Source organism: Coptis chinensis, chromosome 9 (assembly GCF_015680905.1).
Source record: "Coptis chinensis isolate HL-2020 chromosome 9, ASM1568090v1, whole genome shotgun sequence".
Lineage (NCBI taxonomy): Eukaryota > Viridiplantae > Streptophyta > Magnoliopsida > Ranunculales > Ranunculaceae > Coptis > Coptis chinensis.
In genome coordinates, this window is record NC_141464.1 from 42556656 (window position 1) to 42582271 (window position 25616).

At 41.4% G+C, this 25616-nt stretch overlaps 1 protein-coding gene across 1 annotated transcript; it reads right to left on the reverse strand.

Moving 5' to 3' along the window:
- Positions 1-3643: 3643 nt before the first annotated feature.
- On the reverse strand, positions 3644-5323 carry LOC147476126 (uncharacterized). Its single transcript, XM_086585636.1, has 3 exons — positions 4862-5323; positions 4454-4542; positions 3644-3761 (listed from the first exon to the last, which is right to left on the reverse strand). Exons 1-3 carry the CDS (start codon positions 5321-5323, stop codon positions 3644-3646), a joined length of 669 nt encoding a protein of 222 aa, XP_086441762.1.
- Positions 5324-25616: the final 20293 nt, after the last annotated feature.

A 25616-nucleotide genomic window follows, 5' to 3' on the forward strand; every position in this document is an offset into this window, starting at 1 on the left:
GATTTTCCTATTCGCCATTAGAAATACAAAACCCATCCGGAAAACCTACATAGAGAGTAGAGTTAACCGCCAATCAGTGTTGGGTGCCATTACGTCCACCAAATAGAGGCTTTGAAGCTTTACAAAAAGGTTCCTCCCAATGGGTTGGTTCGTACACGGAACTATTGTGGACCGATGAGGGAAAGGAGAAGAAGGTTACAGCTTGACTTTGAGCCTCTCAAGCCTATTAATTAACGATCACTATACCTTTGTGATAACAAGTTCCACCACGTAAGCTCAATGCACTATTGGAATCTGGAGGATAAGTTTGGCTTCATAGTCATGGATGGGAATGGGTTATCCATAGGTTTACCGTTGGTCTTCCCAAGAAATATAGAAGAAGAGGCCGGTCTGCTGCAAGGTTTGTAGGCTTCGGAGAGAAAAGCGCCAAAATCGTGAGAAAAGATGTACAACCGAATGGCGACCGCAGTTTTACATCAATGCTTCCACCACCACCCCAATATTTTCGGACCGATTCTTCTTTGGATCTGCAGAGAAGAAGACCGTTAAGTTAATCCAAAACATGAACGTAGATCAGCCTAACCAAGGTGGCTACACGGACAAGATGCCATCGAGAAACTTCGGCAATTGCCGATAAAGCTCTTTTGGCAAAAATACGTTGTGGCATCTAAAATTGGGTATGGTGATAAAATAGATGACAAAACTGCGGGGAGCCCAAACCGACAAAGGAGAAAATGTGCCATCCGAATTGCGCGCCCATTGTGACAACAGAGTCCGCGTTGAAGAGCCCACAACACAAAGAAAGCGGCTACACGAAGAAGATCTCTTCAAGCAGCTCGCCTCGGCAAAAATATGGCGACTTCCAAGCTTGGATATGGTGGCGATCTGATTCTCGCTTTGTCGACCGGAGCTGAATTAAATAAAGGTGGAGAGAATACACCATATATATAGGAAAGAAGCCGAGGAGTGCAATTATTTAAGTCCTAATTTTGCTTCGTTGGACCGGCTGAATTAAATAAAGGTGAAGAGAATGCACCAATATATGGGAAAGAAGTTTTGGAGTGCGATTATTTCCAAGATCCTTGGTACGGTATGATTACCCAAAAACACGGATGAAGGTATTGGTGTTGACACCAATATGGATAATCGGTTCTCGTGTTGACACAGGAAGGGGTGTTGGAGAGATAGATAAAGGAGTTGCTTCAGTTAAGGGGTATATTGTAGAGAAGTTGAAACCCGGTGAAGAAGATAAAGCACTTGAAAGTGGTTGTGGACAATGATGAGAAGAAGGCAATGGGCGAGGTGTTTTGGATGTTTTTCACAAGCATAACAGTGAAGAAGAAATGGATAGAGAGAACAAGCCCATGGGTAAGGTGGTGACTGAATCGGAAGGTAGCCGATCGGTTGGGTAGTTCGAGAGTGAAGTGGGGTCATGTTTCTCGTAATGATAGCCCCGAAAAGGTGTGGTGGACAAGTTCAAAGGAGCATTCACTTCTTGGTTTGGAAAAGGTGGTGAAACAAATCCTTCTCAAGCTTTTAACGACATCAATACATCTCAAGGTATGTTTAATCTATTTGATTTGACCCAATTAGTTTTACTTTTTATTTAAATAAAAATTCTATTTTCATTTGTTAATGTAACTTCTATTTCTCATCAAAATAGTATTATATTATCTGACATCAATTTACTATGTTAAATGTTTGCAAGTAAGTAACGGGCAGTTGAATGCTTAGCATTTTTTGGAGCTCTTAGACGTTGCGGTAGCTTTTGGTTGTCCCTCATAATAATTAATAATATAGATTTTTGCTTTCTATGAAAGTTTGATTTTTTTCCCTATTCTTTAGTCATATTAATGGCTATTTTTTTTATGTGATCAGATGGTTTTAATTGTGAGTTTGACTGTTTAAGGAGTTGTCTCATAGAATGGTTCCATTAGTTTTGATCAGGCACTTTGTTACCTATGCTAGGGATGTCGGTCAGTATTTATAACAGTGACAAATGTGATAATCTGTTTACTCTTGCATTTAAAATTTCTAATATTGTTTTCATCAATAATTTCAGCAGCTATAGAAGCTTAAAGAATTGAATAACCAAAGGAACTCGCTTGGAGGCTCTAGAAAAATTGTACGGTGATTTGAAACAAGACCATTACGAGCCAACGATTAGTCCAACATACCCTGCTTAACAAATATTATGGTTGTGATCTATATGATATATGTAGTTAGAACTACCACTAAATATATTTGCATTTGGCAATATATTAGATATTCTATTCAAAGTTTAGGCTAGACATATTGGTAACAACATAATTTGGCACAGATACAAAACTGACATGTACATAATATGCATGTTTGTTATATATACTAGCAAGATGCACGTGCTATGCACGCGATATCAAACAAAACTCACCAAATAGTGTAAAAATAATTTGGATAAGCACACTTACAATTGACAATATACCTGAGTAGACACACTTGCAGCCATTTAAAATTTGAATTGAATGGAACTCCATTCCTATTTCATTTCCAGACATATGTAAGTAATAAACTTTTAAGTATAGCTCCAAATCACATGTACTTTAAGCTTCTCATCCTAGCAAACGCACGTTGCAAACGACAAAGATAAAAAGTTAGTGCATCAAAAGCATCTATGTAATTTTATTCACTGAAATCAGTATCCAAACCTTAGGTAAATAGATAATATGCAACCGTAGGTATTGAATTGGAAGAATGGGACATGCCCTCCATAGCTGAGTCATTTGGTTTGTTAATCAATAATCCAAAATGGAATTACAATGGCATATGCGGCACAACGGCATACTCAGTCTACATAGGATATTACATCAATATAAGAATTAAAGTACACCAATAACAAAAAGGAGTAGGTCGCTCTGACTTGTCCTCCACTATAATAGCTTATATGTTGTAACCATCTACTCGTAAGCAACTACTCGTAGGTAGAGTGAGATGGGTGGGGAATTATGGAAGTACGTTCTTCTTATGAGTGTCCATGCATTGGGCGTTGGCAATTGTCGAAGGGAATGATTCTCGTATAGTAAATGCATTATGAAATGGAATGCATCATACTCACATATATGCAAGAAATCATCAAGAATACAACCCATTGAATCCATTGATACTCCAATATTAACCGAGTATCTTTGGGATGAATTTAATTCAGTTAGAAAAAATTTCTTTACTCATTTAAAGAGATTAAATTTCACATTGTTATAGTTATCTAGAATTATAATTGGATGGCCTTTTTATAATTCATTGAATTAGATATTTCCTATTCTAACATGGATATTTTAGGCATTGGATTTATCGCCAACTTTCTCCAATAAGCACCACCAAATATAGTAATATACCATAATTGTTTTTTTTTATTGTACATTATTCACAAAGATTATAGATGAAGATCAGTTAAGGGAGGTGAAAAACAATATATACAAAAGACGTCTGATCATGGTTAAACAGTATCATCAATTTCTAAAATTGCATTTTCCTAAGGTATGGTATTCTTCTCCCAGGGAAAACTCCAAAACAAAATCACGCCTAATTTCTCTAAGGTTGAGCAAACAACTACGATTTATGAATAATTACCTTATCTGGATCTTGCAATTCTTTAAAACCCTCGTTCAACTTAACAAATGCTTGATGGGCCTGTGGATGAGAGCACTTGTCCGGATGGACCATAAGTGACAGCTTCGAAGACTGACGTAGAAGATAGCATGAAAAACATTTCAGTAAGAATATCATCCCTATTCACAATATTATCTATCAAGTTAGAACATGCAGCCCATTCACTAACACCTATGTTAAAATGATAGGGAAAAAACACTAATTATCACCATTGAGCAATATGAAATTCCCGGATACCTTGAAACTTTACGTTGGAAAACTTCGGTTATTATAATAAAATGCTTTTGGGGACTACTTGTCCGCCCTAAGATTCAATCATGAGAAAGTTGCAGATCACACACACGACAAACTTCTATCATTGGCTTGAGAGAGAGAGAGAGTGCTTCCACATCAAAGCACAGTACTCTAATGACAAAATGTCTTCAAAGTTCAAATGGAGTGTACTATGTACACACATTACTACTCCGTTCATGTGTTCTTATTTACATCTACTGCATGTTCTGATTGTATCTAATTTTGCAAAAATATATTTGCTTGACATGATGAGTACCATGAACAGATATTACAAGGATATAACTTGTGTCGTCATTTAATTTACAAGACGAATTTTATTGCCTTATCAGTTCACGAGTCGATGTCCTTATGGACATAGTTATGGCATGGTTCTTCCACATATGAGGACACATATATTCTTTAACGAACACATATTAAAACTACATACTCTATTTAAATATTCAAAATATATAAGCATCCAAAGCCGCGCGTACAAATATGTATGATCCAAGAACATGTAAATGACTTGTCGACTTACCTCTTCTTAATGTTATCAGCAGACATGTTTCGATTCACTCCAAGCAAATCATATGGACTTCCAGTCTCGACTTCCATAATTCTTGTCACCTGATGAACCAAATAAAGCAAAGAAGGTATTAAATACTCATATGCTACTATCAAACGTGCACCGCGGGATAAAGACTTACAAGAAAGTCAACATGACTTTATCGTTCATATAACCATAAAGTGATGTAGGAAGAGAATTATTATCATCAAAAGCAAATGACCATACTACAGTTGCAATATTTTGGGGGTGATGACAAATATGTGTGTAGCCATAGGAATGTTCCTCCCCTACGATGTCTCAATATATGAACTTTACTGACTCTGACCAGCGAACATGACAAAAATTTCTTGATGACTTATAAATGTCAGATTTCAATACCTCTTCAAAATGCTCTGCCTCATTTGATGATGCAGCTACAGCCGGTGGTGCAGGGCCAATAAATAAATCATTGTCAAACTCAAATTCAGCGTCCCTTACCTTAGCCGTAGCTTCGGTTAATTTTGCTGCAGTAGCTAGTAACTCCGAAGAAGGCATTTCAGGACCAATCACCCTTCTTCTAGGAGCAGGGTCTTCCTCAACAACAACTGGACTTCCATGAGCATCATCTGTTGTTTTCATAAGTTCAATATTTGAACCAGACTGAGGAAGCTTATGGTCCCTAAGCCTCTCATGCAAGGACATCATGGGGCCAACAACTTCCAGAGTAGGACGACATTTTGGAGGCAATAAAAAGATCCCATCATCACTTTCTTTAAGATTCAAAGAATCAAATAGCTTCCTCAATTGTTTAACAAAATATCTATCAGATATCCCCGTCGTGTCAACCTGCACGCCCACCATCAATCATTTGCGGAAGCTAGAACAAAAGAAGAAACATTTATTAAATGTCTCATAGGGAGATTGTAAAAATCATAATAATAATTGTACCTGTTTCAAGTCATGCACAACATCTGGAAATTTTCCCAAAATGTAGCCAAGAACATTCTGCCCTATCTCTACTTATCCAAAAAAAGGTCCGCTCTATCATATCTCTCTTCCTATTACTCAAGCCTTAGTTTATATGACGGGAATGTGCGAAAAAACTGGAGCCAAAGCAAGAAGCTATTCACAGCACCTGAAACTCCCGGAGGACAAATTTTTAGTGTCATAGGCATCATATAAAAAAATCCTTTTAAAACCATCATTATCCAAATGATTATGAGGGTTCATCTCTTGAAAATTTCCTATAATGACCAAGGCATTAGCATTCTTACTAAACTATCGTCAAAAGGTACATAGTTTGCTCATCCTTATAACCTCTTTTTCTTATGAAATTCTCTGCAATAAAAATCCAAATAAGAAATCCTTGATGGTCCAGGCGTTGCTTGCACACACATATAAACATGTTGAGAAAATCTTGTAATGGTACTCACACATGTAGAATTTTTTTTCCCGATGGAGTTTTTATTTAATGTGATATGCGTACATATCTCAAGCCATGTGATCAATACCAATTTCTATCGCTTTAGGAGCTAAGTAGGCATAAGTACTTACAGTTATAGGGCTTGGATCCAAAATTCTGCTTAACAGTTTCATTGCATTAAAAGAGAGCCAAGGAGGGCAAGAAGAAGCAACTATTAAACAGAAGGGACCCTAAACAGAAATGGAAATAAAACAGGAAAATGATATTCTAAAGTCCATAAAGTGCTCACTTTTTTGTACAGGTTCATAAGATTAGAATCCTCGAAAGGCAAGTAATTAACCTGCAAGTAATACAAATAGGATAACAATAGCTAGGGTATCTTGTTAAGAACAAACATTAAAAGAAGTAGTTATTGAGGATCACAATAATAGAGGATATCCTTACAGTGTATGCCAAGGCCGGGGAGTTATAGTTAAGTGAAGGTGTCCAATTAATCGAGAATTCAGAACTTAGGTGAATAAGAATTGTAATAAGTAAACATAATTCTGCACCCAATCGTTAGCAAAACAAATGCTATAAGACCACTTGAATGAATTCGCACGCATGACCCAATCCTTATGATGATTGATTTTGTAATTCAACAAAGCCCCAAAGATGACTTTGTAATGTAGCTTATTAAAGAATCAGATTATCAGAAAGTAAGCAATTGAATTCTATGGATGTAAAAGAGAAGCAGATACAGGTCTACCATCTACAATATAATCCAAAAGCCAACCTACTAAGTCAAGTTTCCGTCCAAGTTGAAATCCCAAAATCAGTTGTTCTACTTCTGAAGAAGTCACTTACAAGGCAACCTATCCTCATAAATAAGGTGAAAAGAAATCAGCTCGATCCCAAATAGAGGACAGTCTCACACAGCCAAATGCTATCCTAAAAAAAATCAGGAGGGTAAAACATATTATTTAGTGTAATACGTATAGTTTATGAGAGAGCAAGATAATTTTCAACGCATGATTACACTTTTACCTGTTTGATATACTAATCCCTCTTTGCTGTATTACGACATTATATAGATGAAAGCCTGGTCATTCCATACCTAGATATTTACGTGCTCTGCGGCTCATAGCTATAAATGATAATCTGGGTCATAGCAATTCCTCTAGTCCAGGATACCAGATAACATAAACTAACTTAATAGGCACTGGATAACGTTTTGCAAATACAATGATAACAATATATTACAGTAATCCCTAAAATAATAATAATAATAATAATATAGAATAGTAGTAAAAGAGAATTAGTTTAAGGAATATAGAAACAAAACCACATGTATATATCTATAATTAAATCGTAGTATACTAATATGGTATGCCTCAATAATCAACAATTAGTTATGAACAATTGTCAAATGTCAGTCTTATGACGTACCTCTCAAAAAGAATGTCATTGGCCAAGTATACAATATGCAACTGTCTTTCAAAATCCCCGAGGGAAAGAACTCTTTCTCTCAGAGCCTCTGCTAGAGTAGGCGCGAAAGGGGACCTCTGCATAAACCATATCTTGGCACCCTTGATCGACTCCTTAGTACCAGTGAGATTATTGAGCACATTACCAAGTTCTCACGCGCCACATCGAAAGGAAGTGGTCCGGACAAACCCTTGAAAAAGACTTGGGTGAAGGATCATAATCTGGTCGACCTTGGCCCATTGAAGGAAGAGAATGTTGCCGGGTCATAGAAAGGTGGAAAAGGAGATTAATGCAAGTGAGGAGCAACTCCAAAGCAAATGAGTGAGGCATCCGTAGTAGGAGAATTTATCATAGAGTTTGATTGTTGAGGCATCATTGGCATGGAGGAGGGAAATGATGGACTAAAAGGAGCATTTGAGGGATGTGTGCTTATCCGAATTTGTAACGATAATAATTATGCCCGTCTCCACCAAAAGGAAAGCGTAAGCAGGATTTTCTTCTTCGCTTCTCACGAATCATTGATTCAAATTCGGGCCATTCTTGGCAGCATATTCAACAAGTTTATCAATGACCTTGTGGAACTCATGATCAGATGGGGGAGCAGCTTGGGGAGGTGCAGCATCATAAGGATTGTGGAAAAGAGATGACCCTAGGTGTGGGAGTAAAACAGGTGGATAGCCTGGTGGTCCTTGCTGCTGGTGTTGGATATGAGGAAGGTGGTGTGGATGTGGGTGCATTTGATGTTGTTGTTATTGTTATTGCAAGTGACGATGGAACGGAAACTGTTGTAGAGAAGGATGAGGAGGTAAAAACGGTGGACCTTGTGGAAACTGTTAGTGTGGGGCTGGAAACCCAAACTGCTGCGATGTTGTTGTTGCATATTAGCGACTTCATTTATTCTTCTTGAGCAAATGCCATCGCTTTGCATATTCTTGAGCCTGCCTATCCATACCCCTTCTGATGATTACAAGTTTCAATTTCAAGAAGTTCATTGTGTCTTTATCACTGTCTTATAAGCTTTAATCCTGGATCAGGGCTTAGCAGGAATGTACAGCTTAGCTCAGAAATGCATGCAATTAAAACCACTATCCAACCCACATAGTTTGATGGGGCTTATCCTTGGAATTCTAGGAGAAAACATTGAGGTAATGATGAATTATTTTGTTTCTGCATGAACTTAATTTTCTGTTTTGCTTATGAAATTGCTTATTTTACCTGTATGATTCACGTTGTTTTAGCTGAATGTTCAAGAGCTTTTGGCCCCTGGTGAGCTACTCTACTTCTCATGCACGCAATTATTTTACTTGATTTGTAAATCGTGCAAAACCTACATTCTTGATGCTGATTATTAAGCTATCAATCCTATTGAACTATTTTAGACAGTTAGAGTTACCTAAATTCTACAACTACACACGAAAACTGCATGACAAACTTCAAACTAAAGATTAGTTAAGAATGAAGCTCAGCAGTCCCATCAGCTCTAACTCTCTTAAGATCGGCCTCTTAATTAGATTATTAGAGGCCATCCAAACTCCTCTCTTTGGAGTAGCCCACTTCATCCTTTAGGATGTAGTTGATTCATGATTACTCTCCTACTTTAAATCAAAGAGATCTCTGGCCCTACTACTGAATTAGTATAGGAATATAATCCAGTCTACCTTTGAAGTAGTGAAGGATGACCTATTGCCCTATTGGGCATTGGCCTTCATCCACATTACACTGCAGAATGAAGCAATGTGGAATTCTTAATTCCTTCCAATTAATTAAACAGTCTCGTGTTTATCTGGATAAACAATTATCCTATAACATACCTTATCATCTCTTGTTCTTTTGGCAATAGTATCTATTACTGTTAGCATTTTAGCATTTTAGCATTCACTTGAAGATTGTCATCTTGCATATAGAAGTGACAGGTTGAGATAGCTTGGCTTTTTATACCATATCTCAATCTTATGTTGTTGTTTCCTTCATTATCTTAAATAGTGCATTGACCAATTTGTATGTGTTTCTGGGTATTTTAGTTCAATTAGTCAGAGCAGCACCGCTTGTTCGATTAACGTAAAGTGGATGGATTAATCCTCGAATAAAAGAACTAATATGATGAACACCTTTATAGAGTTATCTTGTTTTCCAATCATTGAAGATTAATAGATTTCAAGTTTACAGTAATAAGGGATTTGGAGTAAAATTGCAATTAGATATATGAAATATGCTGAAATTCGAAAATATCAAATGTTTAAATGATGATGACGAATAAGGGATTTGGAGTAAAATTGCAATTAGATATATGAAATATGCTGAAATTTGAAAATATCAAATGTTTAAATGATGATGACGAAAATATTAAGACTTACAGATGAGTTTCGATGCCCTCGTTGACTTCTTTCTTCTAGACCAAACCGTAGAGATTGTTTTAGGGATATACTTGAAAATTTTCAATCCAACAATTATCTTATTTAGTTAGTCTCTGCAGAACGAAGAAAGATGAAAGACAGCTTAAGGGAGAAAACAAATCTTACCTCCACATTTTCCATGGATAACTTGTCAAGGTCGTTAAAGGCCCTTTTGCTGATTGTTTGAGCAATTTTAGTCCCAGCTTTATCAGTTGCAGAGACCGGATAAAGTCAATATCCCTAGAACTGAAATGTAAAGTTGTGAGAATTAGAAAAAGATATGCATTTCATATCACAAAGATCAAATTCAACGGTACCCGACCCTTTTTGTGCGATGTGGTTAATGTCAAGAGATGCAGGCTTAGCGACCAAACGAACTAAATGTTGTCTCTTTACGAAAATATGGCTTTTACATTGGCGTTCAGATCTGTGGTATTGATATTAGAACAAAGTGAATTGCCTATATCAATTGGGAGAGATAGATGTAGAAGAAGTGGGGTTTTGCAGAAAATGCAGACCGAATTTTGTTGGTAAAAAAATTATGAGAAACAGAAGAGATGGGAGAAGAGACGGTTCGTATTAGCTGATTAAATGAAACTCTTATTAAATAACCCAATTATTACTAATAATTAATAAATGGCATTTGTAGTAATGCGTACAATTGAGCATTGCATGGATTTGGTTTTATAATATACTCCCACATGAAAAGACTGATTGGCCCTATTTAAAGGTGTTAAACAATTATTTTATTTAAGGACAATATTGGTACTGAAAATTTATAAACACATCAAAAGACAAAGTAGTCCTCATTAATAAATAGGTAGACATCTGATTTTATTATTCATCAAGGGTATTATGCGTCAGAAAAAGTCTCGGATGAATTTAAGAGGCCACGATCATTATAGGTTATACTAGTAGTAGAGATAAGCACATAGCTTATATTTTTTGTATAGACTTTTGAATTGGTGTGGTATATTGACCTTCTTTTGGCATTGCAGGACGAGTGGTAAAACAAACTCTAGGGATGCAAAGATCAGTGGTTAATCACATGGCCACTTTCAAGGTGCACAACCATATGCTTAACAAATATTATGGTTGTGATCTATATGATATATGAAGTTAGAACTACCACTAAATATATTTATTTGCATTTGGCAATATATTAGATATTCTATTCAAGGTTTAGGCTAGACATATTGGTAACAACATAATTTGGCACAGATACAAATCCGACATGTACACAATATGCATGTTTGTTATATATATAAACACATAGCTTAGATTTTTTGTATAGACTTTTGAATTGGTGTGGTATATTGACCTTCTTTTGGCATTGCAGGACGAGTGGTAGAACAAACTTTAGGGATGCAAAGGTCAGTGGTTAATCACATGACCACTTTCAAGGTGCACAACAGATATGTTCATGGTGCACAATGAATTGCAGCTATTTTTGGTCATACAAGTACCAAACAATGAAGGATCACCGTAGAAAACAATTATATTATGTGGTATACCATAGAGAATGATTAGACTATGTAGATCATTTTTTTGTATGAAAAAAAAAAAAAAAAAAAAAAAAATATATATATATATATATATATATATATATATATATATATATATATATATATATACTTGAACGAGTTTTTGGAGTATGTGAGAGTTTAGGACTACTAATAAGATCATTTAGTTATGTAAATGTATTGCTCTCTATGTAAAATGTGAAAGTGAAATATAAAGTTGAACGTGCAGAATTTTGTCATATTTTTATGTCTATTGATATTTTTGTGTATCTACTTATCTATTGATATGTTCAATGGCAATGGCAGTTCATTTTTGTGTTTCCAATGATCATCTTCTCTTTACTTCTTCAAGCTTTTTAGTCTTCTTTTAACTTTATGTTCTTTTCAAGGCAAGTTAGAAGTTTGCAACTACTCTTGAACACGAAATATCTTCTCTTTTCACCAAGTTGCAAGCATCATAGCCCTTACCTTATCTTTTGTTTCATGGCTGGGATTGCATCACACAATCATTAGGTGAGGTTCTTTGGCTAGCTATGAATAAATAATAGGAATAAAAGACCATTGATCAATATAAGACCATGTTAAGTTCTTAGTGTTGTTCACGTCTTAAAAGTTATAACTCATGTAATTTCCGTTTACTAGGAAGCTTTGAATACAATGGTTTGCTAATATTGTTAAATAACATGTGAGAATTTTCTTACTCTTAAAATTGTTCTTCAATAACATTCATTTTTCTCCATTGTTATGTTAACAAGTTTGGGATTAATTTGAATGGAATTGAACTTATAATCTTCAGTTAATTATATTTGTAACTTCATAATGTTACTGTTTCGGCAAAAGCTAACGCTAGGAACTATATATATATTATACAAATGGGCTTAAGCACATTAACCAAAATTAAAAGCCTGAAAATTAATAGGCCTACACATAATGGGTTTAAATGGGTTTAAGAATAGCAGGCCCGACCATAGGTCGGGCTGCATGGCTAGTACGATATAAGTTTGAGCTGAGTCCACAAAAAACCATCAAAGTCCATATCAACTAACCATCAAAGCCCATATCAAAATAACTGCTGCCTATTAGGGTGATTTCGGATCAGATCGGATCGGATCAAGGGCTTCTGGAAAAATTTCCAATTTTTTTTGGATGGCAATATCCTTTCCAAATCCTATCTAATTATTTATTGGATGACAATTTTTTTTCCGAATTCAGAAAGTTCTGAAATTCAAAAAAATTTGGAGAAATTTGAATTTTTTTTGGAAATTTCAGAATCCACAAAATACAAAAATAAATTAGAAATTTGAATTATATAATCAGATTCTCTTTTAGGAACCATTTTTTTTTATCTAGTTAATACATTCATTTAGCAATCATTTTGAAATTTATTAATTCAGTAAACAACTTAGACCTTTTAACACGTTCATTCAGCAATTTTTTGAAGATGTTAATGCATTAATTCAGTAAATAGGAAGATGAGAAAAATTGAGACATATACTAGAATGACAATATTGATTTTTTGAAGTTGTGAGAGAGACAATATTCTACTTCTCTAGAATTTTTATTTGGTTTGTAAACTATCTGCAGTTTTAACTTAGTAACTATATGAAATAGACCGTTATATGTTAAAAATTCATAAATTAATTGGAAATTAGATCGGATTTTGAAGACACATCCAATTCCGACCCAATTATTTTTTGGAAAAATCAGATATCGAAATTTCAGATATCGAAATATAAATATCATTGCCAAATTCGAAAAAATATCGGATCAGAATTCAAAAAAATTGGGTTTCCGAAAAAAAATTGCACCCCTACGGTCCTACCACTCATATTAAATTAAGAGTTTTTTGCATTTTGGTCCTACTAATAATAACGGGTTTGGTTCACAATTATAGCATTTCTAACATGCGCTGGCTAGGAGAGTCTAGATCCAGTACCTTACTATGCAATACACCCTCACCTTTTGGTGGTAGAGGGCCCAGATGGCATGCGTACCCATAAAACGGCGTACTCTAGATTTTGTCCACAATTAATTGTTTATTGCACTTTGGTCTAAAATTGTTATTTGCCCGTCTACAGTTTTACAATACCCTATTTGCCCTTACACGTGAATTGTAGATGAACTAAATCAACGGCCATGAATTAATCATTTGCTTTGAATATAATGACCACCGCGTTCATTTAAATTGACCATAGATTAATTAAATGCATTCTTCCTCATTTAACAATTACTCACCACCGGCCACTAGCCCACCACCACCACTCATTAACACGTCCACCACAACAACCATCACCACTGTAAAGGTGGGTTTTAGTTTTCCTTGGTGATTGCGTGGGATGAAGGAAGAGAGTTGAGATCTTTTGGAGGGACCGAGTTCGCTTGTGAGTGAGCTGCCTACGTATCCTCTTTTGGTTTTCCTTTTCTAGGGGAGAGAGGAATCAGGTCCGACGTAGTTCAAACAGGTGGTATTTATAGGCTTAAGGAAATGTCAATCCGGAAGACACGTGTGTCTCTTGTACACGTGTAAGGTGGAGATCGTGAATGAGTGTTGGGCTAGTTATATTATAAGTCGTGTAAAGGTGGGTTTTAGTTTTCCTTGGTGATTGCGTGGGATGAGGGAAGAGAGTTGAGATCTTTTGGAGGGACCGAGTTCGCTTGTGAGTGAGCTGCCTACGTATCCTCTTTTGGTTTTCCTTTTCTGGGGGAGAGAGGAATCAGGTCCGACGTAGTTCAAACATGTGGTATTTATAGGCTTAAGGAAATGTCAATCCGGAAGACACGTGTGTCTCTTGTACATGTGTAAGGTGGAGATCGTGAATGAGTGTTGGGCTAGTTATATTATAAGTCGTGTGCTGATTGGGAGTTGGCGCGGTCGCCCTTATTTCCCGGAAGTGGGAAGGGTAAATAAGATTTTGGTAATGATTACCCCTGGTGGTGACCTTATTCGCGGCGTTCTGTCTTAGGCCATGTGTTCGTACCGAGCCATCTTTGTTTATACCACCTACCTGAAAGGAGCTACTCACAGATCGGTCTTGGAGGTCGATGTCCCGAGTTCGCTTATGCTGCGCACATGCGTGTTCACAAGGGAACTGCTCACAGGTCGGTCTTGGAGGTCGATGTCCTGAGTTCGCTTCGCACATGCGTGTTCACAAGGGAACTGCTCACAGGTCGGTCTTGGAGGTCGCCTTATGCTCTACGCGTGTATGATAACCTTATGAGGATATCACTCCCCTACACAGCCCCCTCTTAGTAGAGTGTTTATGTTACGGGAAACGTTCTGCTGAGAGAGAAAAAAAAATGGAAGAACGTGTGGAGCATGAGCGATCTGGGGTGGACGATCCGACTGGGATGGTGCAACTTTTGAATCATGTGGCCTGACAATTTGGCGGGAAAGGGAAGCTGTGGCGTGATATGCACGTGACAGGATCGTAGCAGTTGAGGAAGAAACGTGTCAGTGCGTTATACGGAACTGCTGAAAAGACAGTATCTTGGAACATGTGTGTGGGCTAGAGCATAGGCTGTAATCATAACTTCTTGGTAACTGAACGGGCGGTTTATACAAAATCAAATTTGGGAGAATCACAAAAGGTATTTTGTGTTTGCTTCTTCCGCAAAAATGCAAGCTAGGGTTCCTCAGGTGAGTGCTTCTGCTGCTATTATCTTTCCATTTTCACTTTGCATTCCTCTCGTTGAAGTGCGATTTGTTAAATACGTAGGTCATTGTAAGGTTGTAGGGTTTACGCGTGAGTAATTGATAAAAAAGACTCGTTATAATGTCTGATTCTGATGATACTCGATCAGAAGAAGTTCGAGATATCGTTAAGTTCGCGGGAGAGTATGAGGGCGAAGAAGCGATAAGTCTTTGGAGTTGAGGCTGAGTTGGATAAGGAAGCTAGGGTAGATGAGGGTAATACCCGATCTAGGTCAGAAGGTGGCGTGGCTAGTACGTCAGGTCGAGGGGAGATGTCGTCATCAAGTGATGTGCCCCTTAGAAGTGTAAACCGTCGTCTTTGCGGACTTCGTTCCCCGAATCGAGGGGCGCGTATGGGATTAATGTCCCGACACGGAGATATCTGAACCACGGCTGAGTGAAAATGTTAAGTAGTGAGGAATACAATCCGCCCGAATGGTGGAATAATAATCTGTGAGGGCGGTGAGAGCATATGCAAATACCGTTCGAAAAATTGGTATGTGACTTCTGGCCCATTGTTGGAAGTCTCCTTGTCGGTTCGTTGGTAACACCCGGAGATTGTTTAAGGTGTTTGATCCGGTTAAATCGAGTGGGGAATACTGACATAGGGGTATTCGACATAGTGGAGCACTATGTGGTAAAGGCGATCACGGGAATCTGAACTTTAGCTTGCAAACCATGACGACGCGTTCCGATGTGATCGATGGAGTAAGCAATGAGGCCTGGACCAAGAGGCCGTTGTTGCTAGTTGGCAACTACTGTGTGGACGGGTGTATATTGCGAACTAGGATTTGTAACATATCCGGTGGGTAGGAACATTTTTCTGTTGTTGCTTTACGGAACGTTTGATAGTTGTTCTAACAGGCCCTTGTTTTGCTTTGATTGCAGAGTTTTCTGTGAAGAAGCGAACTTATCGTGGGGAGATAGAGAGGTTCGCGCGGTTGACTCGTGAAGAAAAGCAAAGCGAAAGGCTACTGAAGTTACACTTCTTTGTGGAAAAGGGTGGGCCTGCAATCTAGGAAAAAAGGAAGGCGCAAAAAGATCGAGCTCGAGGTCAAACAAGGGAAGAGGTGATGGAGGCGCGAACGAGTGACTTGGTAATGCGAGAAGAGAGGCAACGGGCGCATGGCGGCGCGAGGCGACCTGCTAGAGGTGGTGCCTCAGGGGCTAGAGGATCGATGCGCCTGTGGAGTTGGAAACGGTGGTTTTCAACCCTCGAGCGAGGAGCAGGTCGGAGAAGAGGCCGCGCTATGTCTCTGAGGAAGACGCTGTTCGAGTGACTAAAGTAGTGCGGCCCGCTCTTGGGGAAAGCTCCAGCGCAGGGGGCGGTTCTGATGGTGGTCCGGCTGGGGCTATGGTTTCGCCGTAGTGGAGCCGCGACTGGCGAGTCATGGACTTGGCCACTTTTTTGCGGGTCCAGTCGCGCCTCGGCAGGCGTGAATCGATCCGATGGCAAAAAGCAAAAGCTCAGCGCAAGGCGAGTGGGAAGGCGGTTGTGGTGGCTGACGAGCTAGAAGGACAGTTTGTGTTTCTGGACGAGCATGGAGTGCAACGAATCGTATGCCGCAGATGGCTCAGTAGCTTCCGGTCGAGTAAGATATCGGGTTGCTTGTTAGAAACGGATAATACCGGATGGCAACCGTAAGGAGCTGGATGATAAAGGGTTGGCTGATAACTTGAGACGAATGGAGATTGCGCAATGTTTGGTACGCGTGTCGATCTTTGTTTAATGTAATTGTTTTCGTATACACGCTGCTATTCTGTGGCGATTAACCATGCGTGTGTTTTTGCAGCTGGTAAGTGGGTTTCAGAAATTGAAAGAGATTGCCCAGTTCGAGGCGATAAGAAGCGGTGGTGAAGTTTGTCGGCGAGTTGAAAAATGTCCGAAGCCTCGAAGATGGAACGAGGAAACCGAATATCTGAAAGCTCATCAAGCTGGCCGAAGTCCGGGCGAAGATCTTTGAAAGTTCTTGAAATTTGAAGATTTAGGCAAAACTACGAGGGGGGCGGAAGAGAACGTCCTAGCAGCCGATTGGGAATTGGTAAAGGTTGAGCGAGTATACCTTACAACGCAAGAAGGTTGCTTTCGGGGACGCTACCAAAGCCTATGACGTTCTAGATGCAGATTTCGTTGAACTAGAGGCGGATTACAACGCTTTGAAGACAGATCATGCACGTTGTACATCTCACACCGGGGTAGAACAGGTACCGGGAGTGATGAGTGGCGCTCCTGCTGCCTCAGAGGTCATGCCGAAGATTGTGCTACCGCTGGCCCGATCTTCTTTGCCGATGTCTTTGATGAGTTTAGACTTGGATGGAGTTTCTGTGATGGTGACTGGGAGAGATGCTGAGATTGATGAGTCGCTCATGCCTGGAGAACTAATTATGGAGCCCAGAGATGGCGAGTTGTAAGTTTGTTATGTATTGTTGTCAGCTTATAAGCTGTGATACAATAGAGCTGGTTTCCTGGGGTAACCTGGGCAGTTCGTCTTTTTATTAGTATGTGCAAGTACTGTGAGTGACCTGGTATCCCATTCTGTTTTGGGGCGCTCATGTGAGGACGAATATTGTTTAGTCGGGTTGGATTTCCTGAGTAGTCTCAGCAACTCGACTAACTTGCTATGTTTGTAGCGTGCTAGCGCAGGTCGTTGTTTGTGTGTATGCTACGCTTGTTGGTTGTTCCCCTATTATGTGTGAATCGCTTGCTTGAGCATAGTTACGTGTGAGTATATTGCGTAGACCAAAGCGTGGTGGGTACATTGCAGTGACGACTTCCCTGCACATGCTTGGTAAGCTTGCATGAGCGTCTTGTTGTTACATTGCTTGCAACTGTGAGGTGTTACTCGTAACGAGGCCACCAGGTCGTTGGATTCTGGTTCGTGAAGGAGGTCGAATTGTGTTGTGTTCAGTGCCGCTAACGGCAGTGTTCCCTCGCGTGCGTGACACGTGGATGGATACGAGCGGTTCAAGGAACATAATGATGGCAGGCAGATGGCGTTTGGCGTCTCAAGGTAATTATGAGGCGCTTAGGAAAAGACGTTTCCTATTGAATAAAAACGGCTCATCGAATACCCAAACAAGTATTTGCTTGTCTTCGTGCTAAAGCTTCAGTCTGTAATCTTGCTCTGCTCGTTTGCTGTGCATTTCCTCCATTGCTGCTTATTCAGGTATGTTCATTCTCTTAGGAGTATTCTTTTCGTTGAAAAAGTTTGGGATAAAAGCGTATCTCATGTGAGAATGCGTTTGTTTCCTAGGTTTTATCATGGCGAGGTGTCATCCATGCAGCGAAAGGACAACATGAGGGAAACTTCTTCACGATAATGGAAAGGATGGAGTTTGAACCTCCGTGCATGGTGATGTGGGGAAGAGAAAACTACTTTGTAAAGGCAAAAGGTCATAAAAGCGACCTAGGAGGGCCGGACGTCTGTGGCGGCATTGTGTTTAGGTCGCCCGCCCGCGGCGGTTAGGCGACCACGTCATCATGCTTTGGAGTGTCTGCGACACTGAAACAAAAGGTCGCCCGATCGGTGGTGAGTTTGTCCCCGCTATTTGTGGTGATGTGGGGAGCGAGTTCTACTACATGGGGAAGGCGGGAAGAAGTGTATGGTGAAACGCCAGATTCGGTGTAGCTTCCACTTGGCCCATAGCGACCAGTTGCGTTCGGAAGGGATCGTCTTGGATGGTGATAAAGCGCGGGTGAAAGATGAGGATATGGAGGCGTTCTTTGGGGACGATGGATATGGTCGTTGTTTGGTAAGTTCCGACGACACACTAGGCTGTTATGTCGGTGACCAAAGCAAATTGATTCGTTAACTTCGTTCGTGCAGTTTCTTGCAGGATATGATAAGTTGAAGGAAGTTGTCCAAAATAGTGAGATGGATGACAACCCTCACGTCGAGCTAGGGTGTATGCGAGCTGTGTGGGGGGCAGACAAGAGAAAACTAGAAGTGATGACTACCAAGTACTAGAACGTGATGGCCGAGAATGCTGCGTTAGTGACGGACGTGACGGAGTTAGAAAGGGAATTAGCTGTGGTGACTGCTTATGCTAAGAAGTGCCAGAAGGTGACACGTAAAGCGAAGAAGGCGATATCAAAGCTGTATCGCCCTCACGCCGCTCTGGGCCGAAGTATGATCTTATTGAAGAAAACGATTACGGCGATGGGCGAGGGCATGAGATCGTGTGATCTTTGAGGTCGGCTCGGCATCTTTGCCCAACTAAGCGACACCGGAAGATAAGCATGTCATCGGTGAGATTTGATAAGGTGATCTTGATTTGGCTCATCATCCATGGATTGTAAGTTATGTTTACATTTCCCTCTCTTATCACGAGTTAACAATAGAGCTGTGTTTTCGGGCTTGCACGGCGGTTCGCCTTTTCCTATGAGAACTGGTTTCCACGAAAATGGCGATTCGATACTTGGTTAATTTTGTAATGAGCACCGATCTGGATTTTCCGGGTAATCCCAGATCGATCGGATGTATGTAGTTGTTGTGACGAATGGTCATATAATTTTATTGGTGATGTTCCGTATGCATGTTGCTGGGTACTTGTGTGTAGCTAGCGTTCTGCTTAGGATTCGAGAAATATGCGTCCTGCCGTGTAGTCAACCCTAGAAATATAGGTCATCAACGTGACAGGAATTGGAGAGGCTATGTTGCCTGTGAGCTCGGAAAGCTGTCAGCTCGCGGAGAGCGTTCTTGTTTAGTCGATCCTAGAAATGTAGGTCCTCGATGTGACAAGAATTGGAGAGGCTATGTAGCCTGTGAGCTCCAGAGAGCTGTCGGCTCGCGGAGAGCGTTCTTGTTTAGTCGATCCTAGAAATATAGGTCCTCGACGTGACAAGAATTGGAGAGGCTATGTAGCCTGTGAGCTCGGAGAGCTTTTGTCGGCTCCGTGGGAGGCGTTCTTGTTTAGTCGATCCTAGAAATATAGGTCCTCGACGTGATAAGAATTGGAGAGGCTATGTAGCCTATGAGCTCCGGAGAGTTGTCGGCTCGCGGAGAGCGTTCTTGTTTAGTCGATCCTAGAAATATAGGTCCTCAACGTGACAAGAATTGGAGGCTATGTAGCACTGTGAGCTCCGGTTTGTCAAAATCGAGAGCTATGTTCTTGTTTAGTTCTTGTTTAGTCGATCCTAGAAATATAGGTCATCGGCGTGACAAGAATTGGAGAGGCTATGTAGCTGTGAGCTCCGAAGAGCGTGAAAGTTAGTTTATGAGAGCTTATGGTGCGTTAAAGGGAAAGTATAGTGGTCGCTTCATCATGATCGGGGGGCGTTTTGATGCCGATAAATGGAATAACTTATACTAGGTATCATAAAAATTAACCTTACATTTACAATGCTTAAAAGAAAAACTATAACAACAAAGGTTTTATTGATAAAATCTTTTCGGCAGATAAGTATTCCATGGGCGGTAAAAAATTTCCCTTCTTGAGTTTTATCGATGCGGCTCCATTGCCGACAACCGTTCTACGATGTCACGGACCTTCCCAAGGGGGGCTAGCTTGGAGTCGTCTTCGTCGTCTTTTTAGCACTAGATCGCCAGCCGGAAAGATCGAGGATGCACTCGTTTATTGTAGGAGTTCTTCAGGGTTTTGTTGATAAGATCGACTTCGGATTGTGGCTAAATCCGCCGTTCTTGAAAGCAAATCGATCTCTCGTGCTAAGACAAAATCATTGTGTCCGGTCTCAACGAGCTCGGACCGAAGTTATAGTATTTGTCGGTTCGGTGGAATGGCGGCTTTGTCTCCATAACACAAGGAAAATGGAGATTCGCGGTCTTTGGACCGACCAAGCGTGGTGCGATGAGCCCACAAGATGTTCTCAATTGGTTTGGCCATTGGCTCTTGTTCTTTTCAATCTTTTTCTTCAAATTTTCTAAAATGGCCTTGTTCTTTGGCTTCCGCGACCATTACTCGAAATGCGTCTTGTGGAGTAGAAAATGCATGAACTATCTTCCACTTTCGCGAAAATTCTTTAACCTGTTTGGCCTCTGAATTGGGGTCCATTGTCCATGACGAGTGTATCGCGGCAACCCAATCTGGTGATGATATGAGTCCGGATGAAATTTCGGACATCGCGATTCTTTGACACATGCTAAAGGAATGGCCTCGACCACTTGGTGAAATAGTCGGTTGCCGCTAAAGACGAACCGAAAAGCGGTGCTTTTCGGGGGCGAATGGTCCCATAATGTCCATACCCCACATGTGAAATGGCCATGGGCTTGCTATATTGATCATTTCGGCGTCGCTTGGGCTGAATGATGTTAATGGCGAATGTTTGGCATTTTAAGCGCGAAACGTATGCTTTGGCATCGGTCTGCATCACTGGGGCCAAAAGTAGCCTTGGAAATTGCTTTGTGGGCTAAAGAACGACCTCGGCATGGTTTCCACATTCTCCCTCATGGATTTAAAAGCAAATATCAATTGTCCTTGCTCACGGAGTAAGACATCGCAAATCGGTCCACCAGCATTTCCTAAATAACTTATCATGTAACCGCAATAACGACGCCAGCGATCTTTGGATTTATGCGGCTTTGGCACGCTCTATAGGGGCGTGCCGCTGATGGATATAGTCCATGATGGGCTGCATCCGAGTCCGGCGGTGATCGTCGTCGAAAAGAAGGAACAGTCGGTTATAACTAAGGCATGTTCGACTGGTAAGCGAGTTCGGTCGACAACCTCAATGAGGAGTTGTTGTGGAGCACAACTTCGGTGTTTGAGTGGCTAGGTAAAAGCTAAAATTTGTCTGGCGTGACGATTTTCATCACGCAAAAAATGATGTACGGTAGCTTTCTTAAAAGATGGTAACAAATGATGAACGACCTGAAGATATTTCGAAAGGTTACCTTCCTGAGTAGTGTACTCCTTAGCAATCTGGCGAACGACCAGTTGCGAGTCACTAAAAACTTGGAGCTCTTGCACACCGAGCTGTAGCGCCATACGAAGGCCCATGATCAGCGTTTCGTATTCTGCCTCATTATTGGAAGATGCGAAGTCGAGTCGAACTGATTTTTCAACCATAACTTCTTCGGGAGACACTAAAACGACCCCGATGCCACTCCCTCCGGGGTTGCTAGAGCCGTCAACAAAGAGAGACCAGACTGATTTGACCGCGGCTTTTTGACAACGGCCGAGCTCCATGTCGGGTTCCCGGTGTGGGTCCTTAACGGGAAATCAACGAGGAAATCGGCGACGACTTGACCTTTCGAGAGATCACGGTACAAACTCCATGTGGTGTTCACCGAGCTCCTCGCCCATCTGACCATCTGAGTAGTTTTATTTTCTTTGTGGAGGAGTTTCTTCAGTGGAAGGTCGGTCAGTACGTTGATCGGATGGGCTTGAAAGTACGGCCTGAATTTCCTTGCCGAATACACCAAAGCAAGTATGGCTCGTTCAAGGAAAGAATAATTCTTCTCAGCTGGCGTGAGCGTCTTACTTGTGAAGTAGATTGGCTTTTCTGAGTTGTTCTCCTCTTTGAAGAGAACCGAACTGATTGCAAAATCTGATACTGCCAGGTATAGCCCCAGTGTCTCTCCATCTACTGGTGTGGCTAAAACGGGAGGCGTGGTGAGGTATTTTTTTAGAGTGGCGAATACGTGATGGCATTGGTGGATTCCATGAAGCTGCTTTCGCCTTTCTTGAGGAGTTGTAGGAGCGGGACGACATTTGTCGGCGCTTTCTGGATATGAATCGATTAAGTCACGGCAACCATGCGACGACAACTTATGTATCTGCTTCTTGAGTGCGTGGATCGGGCATGTCTAAGAACGCTCTGATTTGGTCAGGATTTGCTTCGATCCCGCGTTGTGACACTTGATAATCGAGAAACTTACCAGAGGACGCTCCAAAGAGGCATTTCTCTGGGTTCAACTTCATTCGAGTGCGGCGCAATCTGGAGAACGCTTGCTCAAGGTGAGTAATATGGTCAACTGCTTTTTTGCTCTTGACGACCATCTCGTTGATGTAAACCTCCATGGTCTCGCCTAACATGTCCTGAAACATGTCAGTTACTAGATGCGTCGTTGCTCCGTTCTTAAGGCCGAACGGGAGGACGTTATAACAATAAATTCCTTGTTCGGTAATGAACGAAGTCTTCTCTTGATCTTCCTCAGCGAGTGGGATTTGATTGTATCCGTTGTACGCATCCATAAAGGAAAGAAGTTCATGTCCGCAAGTTTGGTCGACAAGTCGGTCAATGCGTGGCAGGGGAAAACTGTCTTTCGGTGTTTCTTGATTGACATTAAGTGAAATCGGCGTGAGAGGCAAACTACGTGCCATTCTTTTTGGGAACCGCGACGATGTTAGCGACCCAATCGGGGTATTCTACTTTTCTGATGAAACCGACTTGCTTGAGTTTGTCGACTTCGTCATTAATGGCTTTCTGAAAGCGCAGAGATAACCGGCGAGGTCGCTGGCGAACTGGCTTAGCATTAGGATTGACATTTAACCGATGACAGGCGACACTAGGGTCTATACCGAACATCGATATCGACCGGGCAAAAACATCTTTATTTATAGCGAAAAGTTTACAAAATTTGGGCCTTGAGTGTAGGGTCAAGGTTAGCCCCTACATATACAAACTTAGGGTCATTATCGGTTCCTAAGTTGACCATTCTCTCTCGACTGTTGGGGTCTCGCGGGCACGGGTGGCGGCAGCTTCTTGGCGTGGAGGCACTGCAACGTCCTGAAGGAGAGGGCATCTATTCATCTGGACTGGATTGGCTACTGTGGTGACGAGGACAGGAACTGGAATGGCTTACGTGGGCATACCCGCAGGAGGCGGAGATGCTGTCGGCGGGGAAAGGCCGGAGGTGTAACACATGTCTCTGAATCCATTGGGCCGGGAGCGGCTTTGGATTGGCGTCCGGAGTGTAGGTGGATGACTTCCTCTTCTTCTTGGAGCCTCCAATCTTTGTTTTGGATGTGTTGACTCGACCTCTGCAAACCAGTCTTTGGCCATGGTATAATTGATGGGTTAAGCTACTTGTGTGGAATGGAATGTTATCTTGTCGGTCTTTCCTGGCGACAAGATTTGGTTACAACGATATGCTTCCGGTTGATTGCTTCTCGGCTCCATCAATCCTCACGGGGCGGAAAATGGAGAACTTGATGAAACGTCGAAGGTACGGCTTGCATTTGGTGGATCCATCGTCGTCCCTAATATGGCATTATAGGGCGGGATGTCGGATTAACGAAGCGCGTATTGCGGTGACTTTGTCCTCTTTAGAACCAGCACTTGAGGCTGGAAGAATGATATCACCGACTGGGTCGGCTCTGGAACCATTGAAACCATAAAGGGGGGCAATCGGGTCTATCAGAACTGACTTGGGTAAACTAATTTCTTGAAGAGTGTGGTAAAATAAAATGTCGCGGGAACTCCCGAGATTCGATCAAGACCGCGCTTCAACTTTATCCGGTCGGTGATCTTGGCGTGGATGACGAGTGCATCATTGTGAGGAAGGCGGACCTTGTTGAGGTCGACCTCGTGAAAATGATATCTCTGAATGACGGCTGAGTGGCCAGAGCATGTTACGCTTGGGAAGTAAAGTGATATACTTCATGAAGAGCGCCAACACGACGTCTTTTCTCTCTTGATGAGGTGACTGAATCATCGGGGAAAGTAATCATGTGAATGGTGCGAGTATTATCCCGATCTGAGGAGTGTTGTCTGCGCTCATGACGAGAACGCTCTTGGGGACGTCCTCTACGGGGCGAGCTTGGAAGTCTTGATGATGACGGCGATGGGGAGAGCGACTATGCACTCGGCGAGGTGGAGACCGGCTGCGCACGCGGCGAGCCATGAGCTTATGACGCAAATCACCGTCAGGAATGTTGGTGTAATGTTTAATGTGACCCGCTTCGACAAGGTCTTGAAGATAGTGCTTAAGCCCCCAGCACGCATTCGTTTCATGACATTTGGCTCTGTGGAAGGCACAATATGGCTTGTCGAGGCGATCGGTTTGGGTCACTTCACATCTGGGCGGAAGTACGCGGCTCGCCGGATCTTGTCGAGGATGTAACTAGGAGAACGTGTCAAGACAGCAAATTCTCTGTTGTTATCGCGTCGGGTGCCCGTGACCTGGAACGCTGATTGGCATGCGGTGTAAGATCAGAGATCGCTGCGACCTCTTGGTTCTCGGCTAAACCACTAGGCTGTAAACTTTCTTGCAATTTGATATACTTGTCAACCCGGCATACAATTCGGATAACGTTTTCAAGGCGTTCCTTCATCGATCCGGGCCAATCGGTATTACGCGACTCGGCAAGCGTTTGAAAATGCCGGTGTGGCAAAAGATTCTTTCGATCCGCTTTCCATGCACAATAGTTCAGCCTTGAACCGCCTCTAAGAATTGGCGAATGGTCTCATCTTCGGAAGGATAAGCTGGAATAATGAATCAAGATCTGCCTTCTTGCGTCATTTGTGCGCGTCTTGGCTAGCAAGCAGTCGATAAAAGCTGCTCAAAAGTTTTAATAGAATCAGACTCGAGAGAGAAAAACCAATCAAACGCGCCATCCTTGAGACTGGCCGGAAATAATCGACAATGAAGATGATCATACTTCGGAAGAACTATAGGGGCCAAACTCACGAGATATCGAGCCATGTGTTGGCCGGGACGCAGTCTTTGCCGTCATACATGGGAAAACGTGGCTG

What these genes read in the sequence shown, in the direction of transcription:
- LOC147476126 (XM_086585636.1), bottom strand. Translation starts at nt 5,323, where the DNA reads ATGGTGGGCGTGCAGGTTGACACGACGGGGATATCTGATAGATATTTT. An exon ending in AGGCAGAGCATTTTGAAGAG is followed by an intron (nt 4,543 to 4,861) that starts GTATTGAAATCT and finishes TTGGTTCATCAG; the next exon opens with GTGACAAGAATTATGGAAGT. An exon ending in GCTGATAACATTAAGAAGAG is followed by an intron (nt 3,762 to 4,453) that starts GTAAGTCGACAA and finishes TATTGTGAATAG; the next exon opens with GGATGATATTCTTACTGAAA.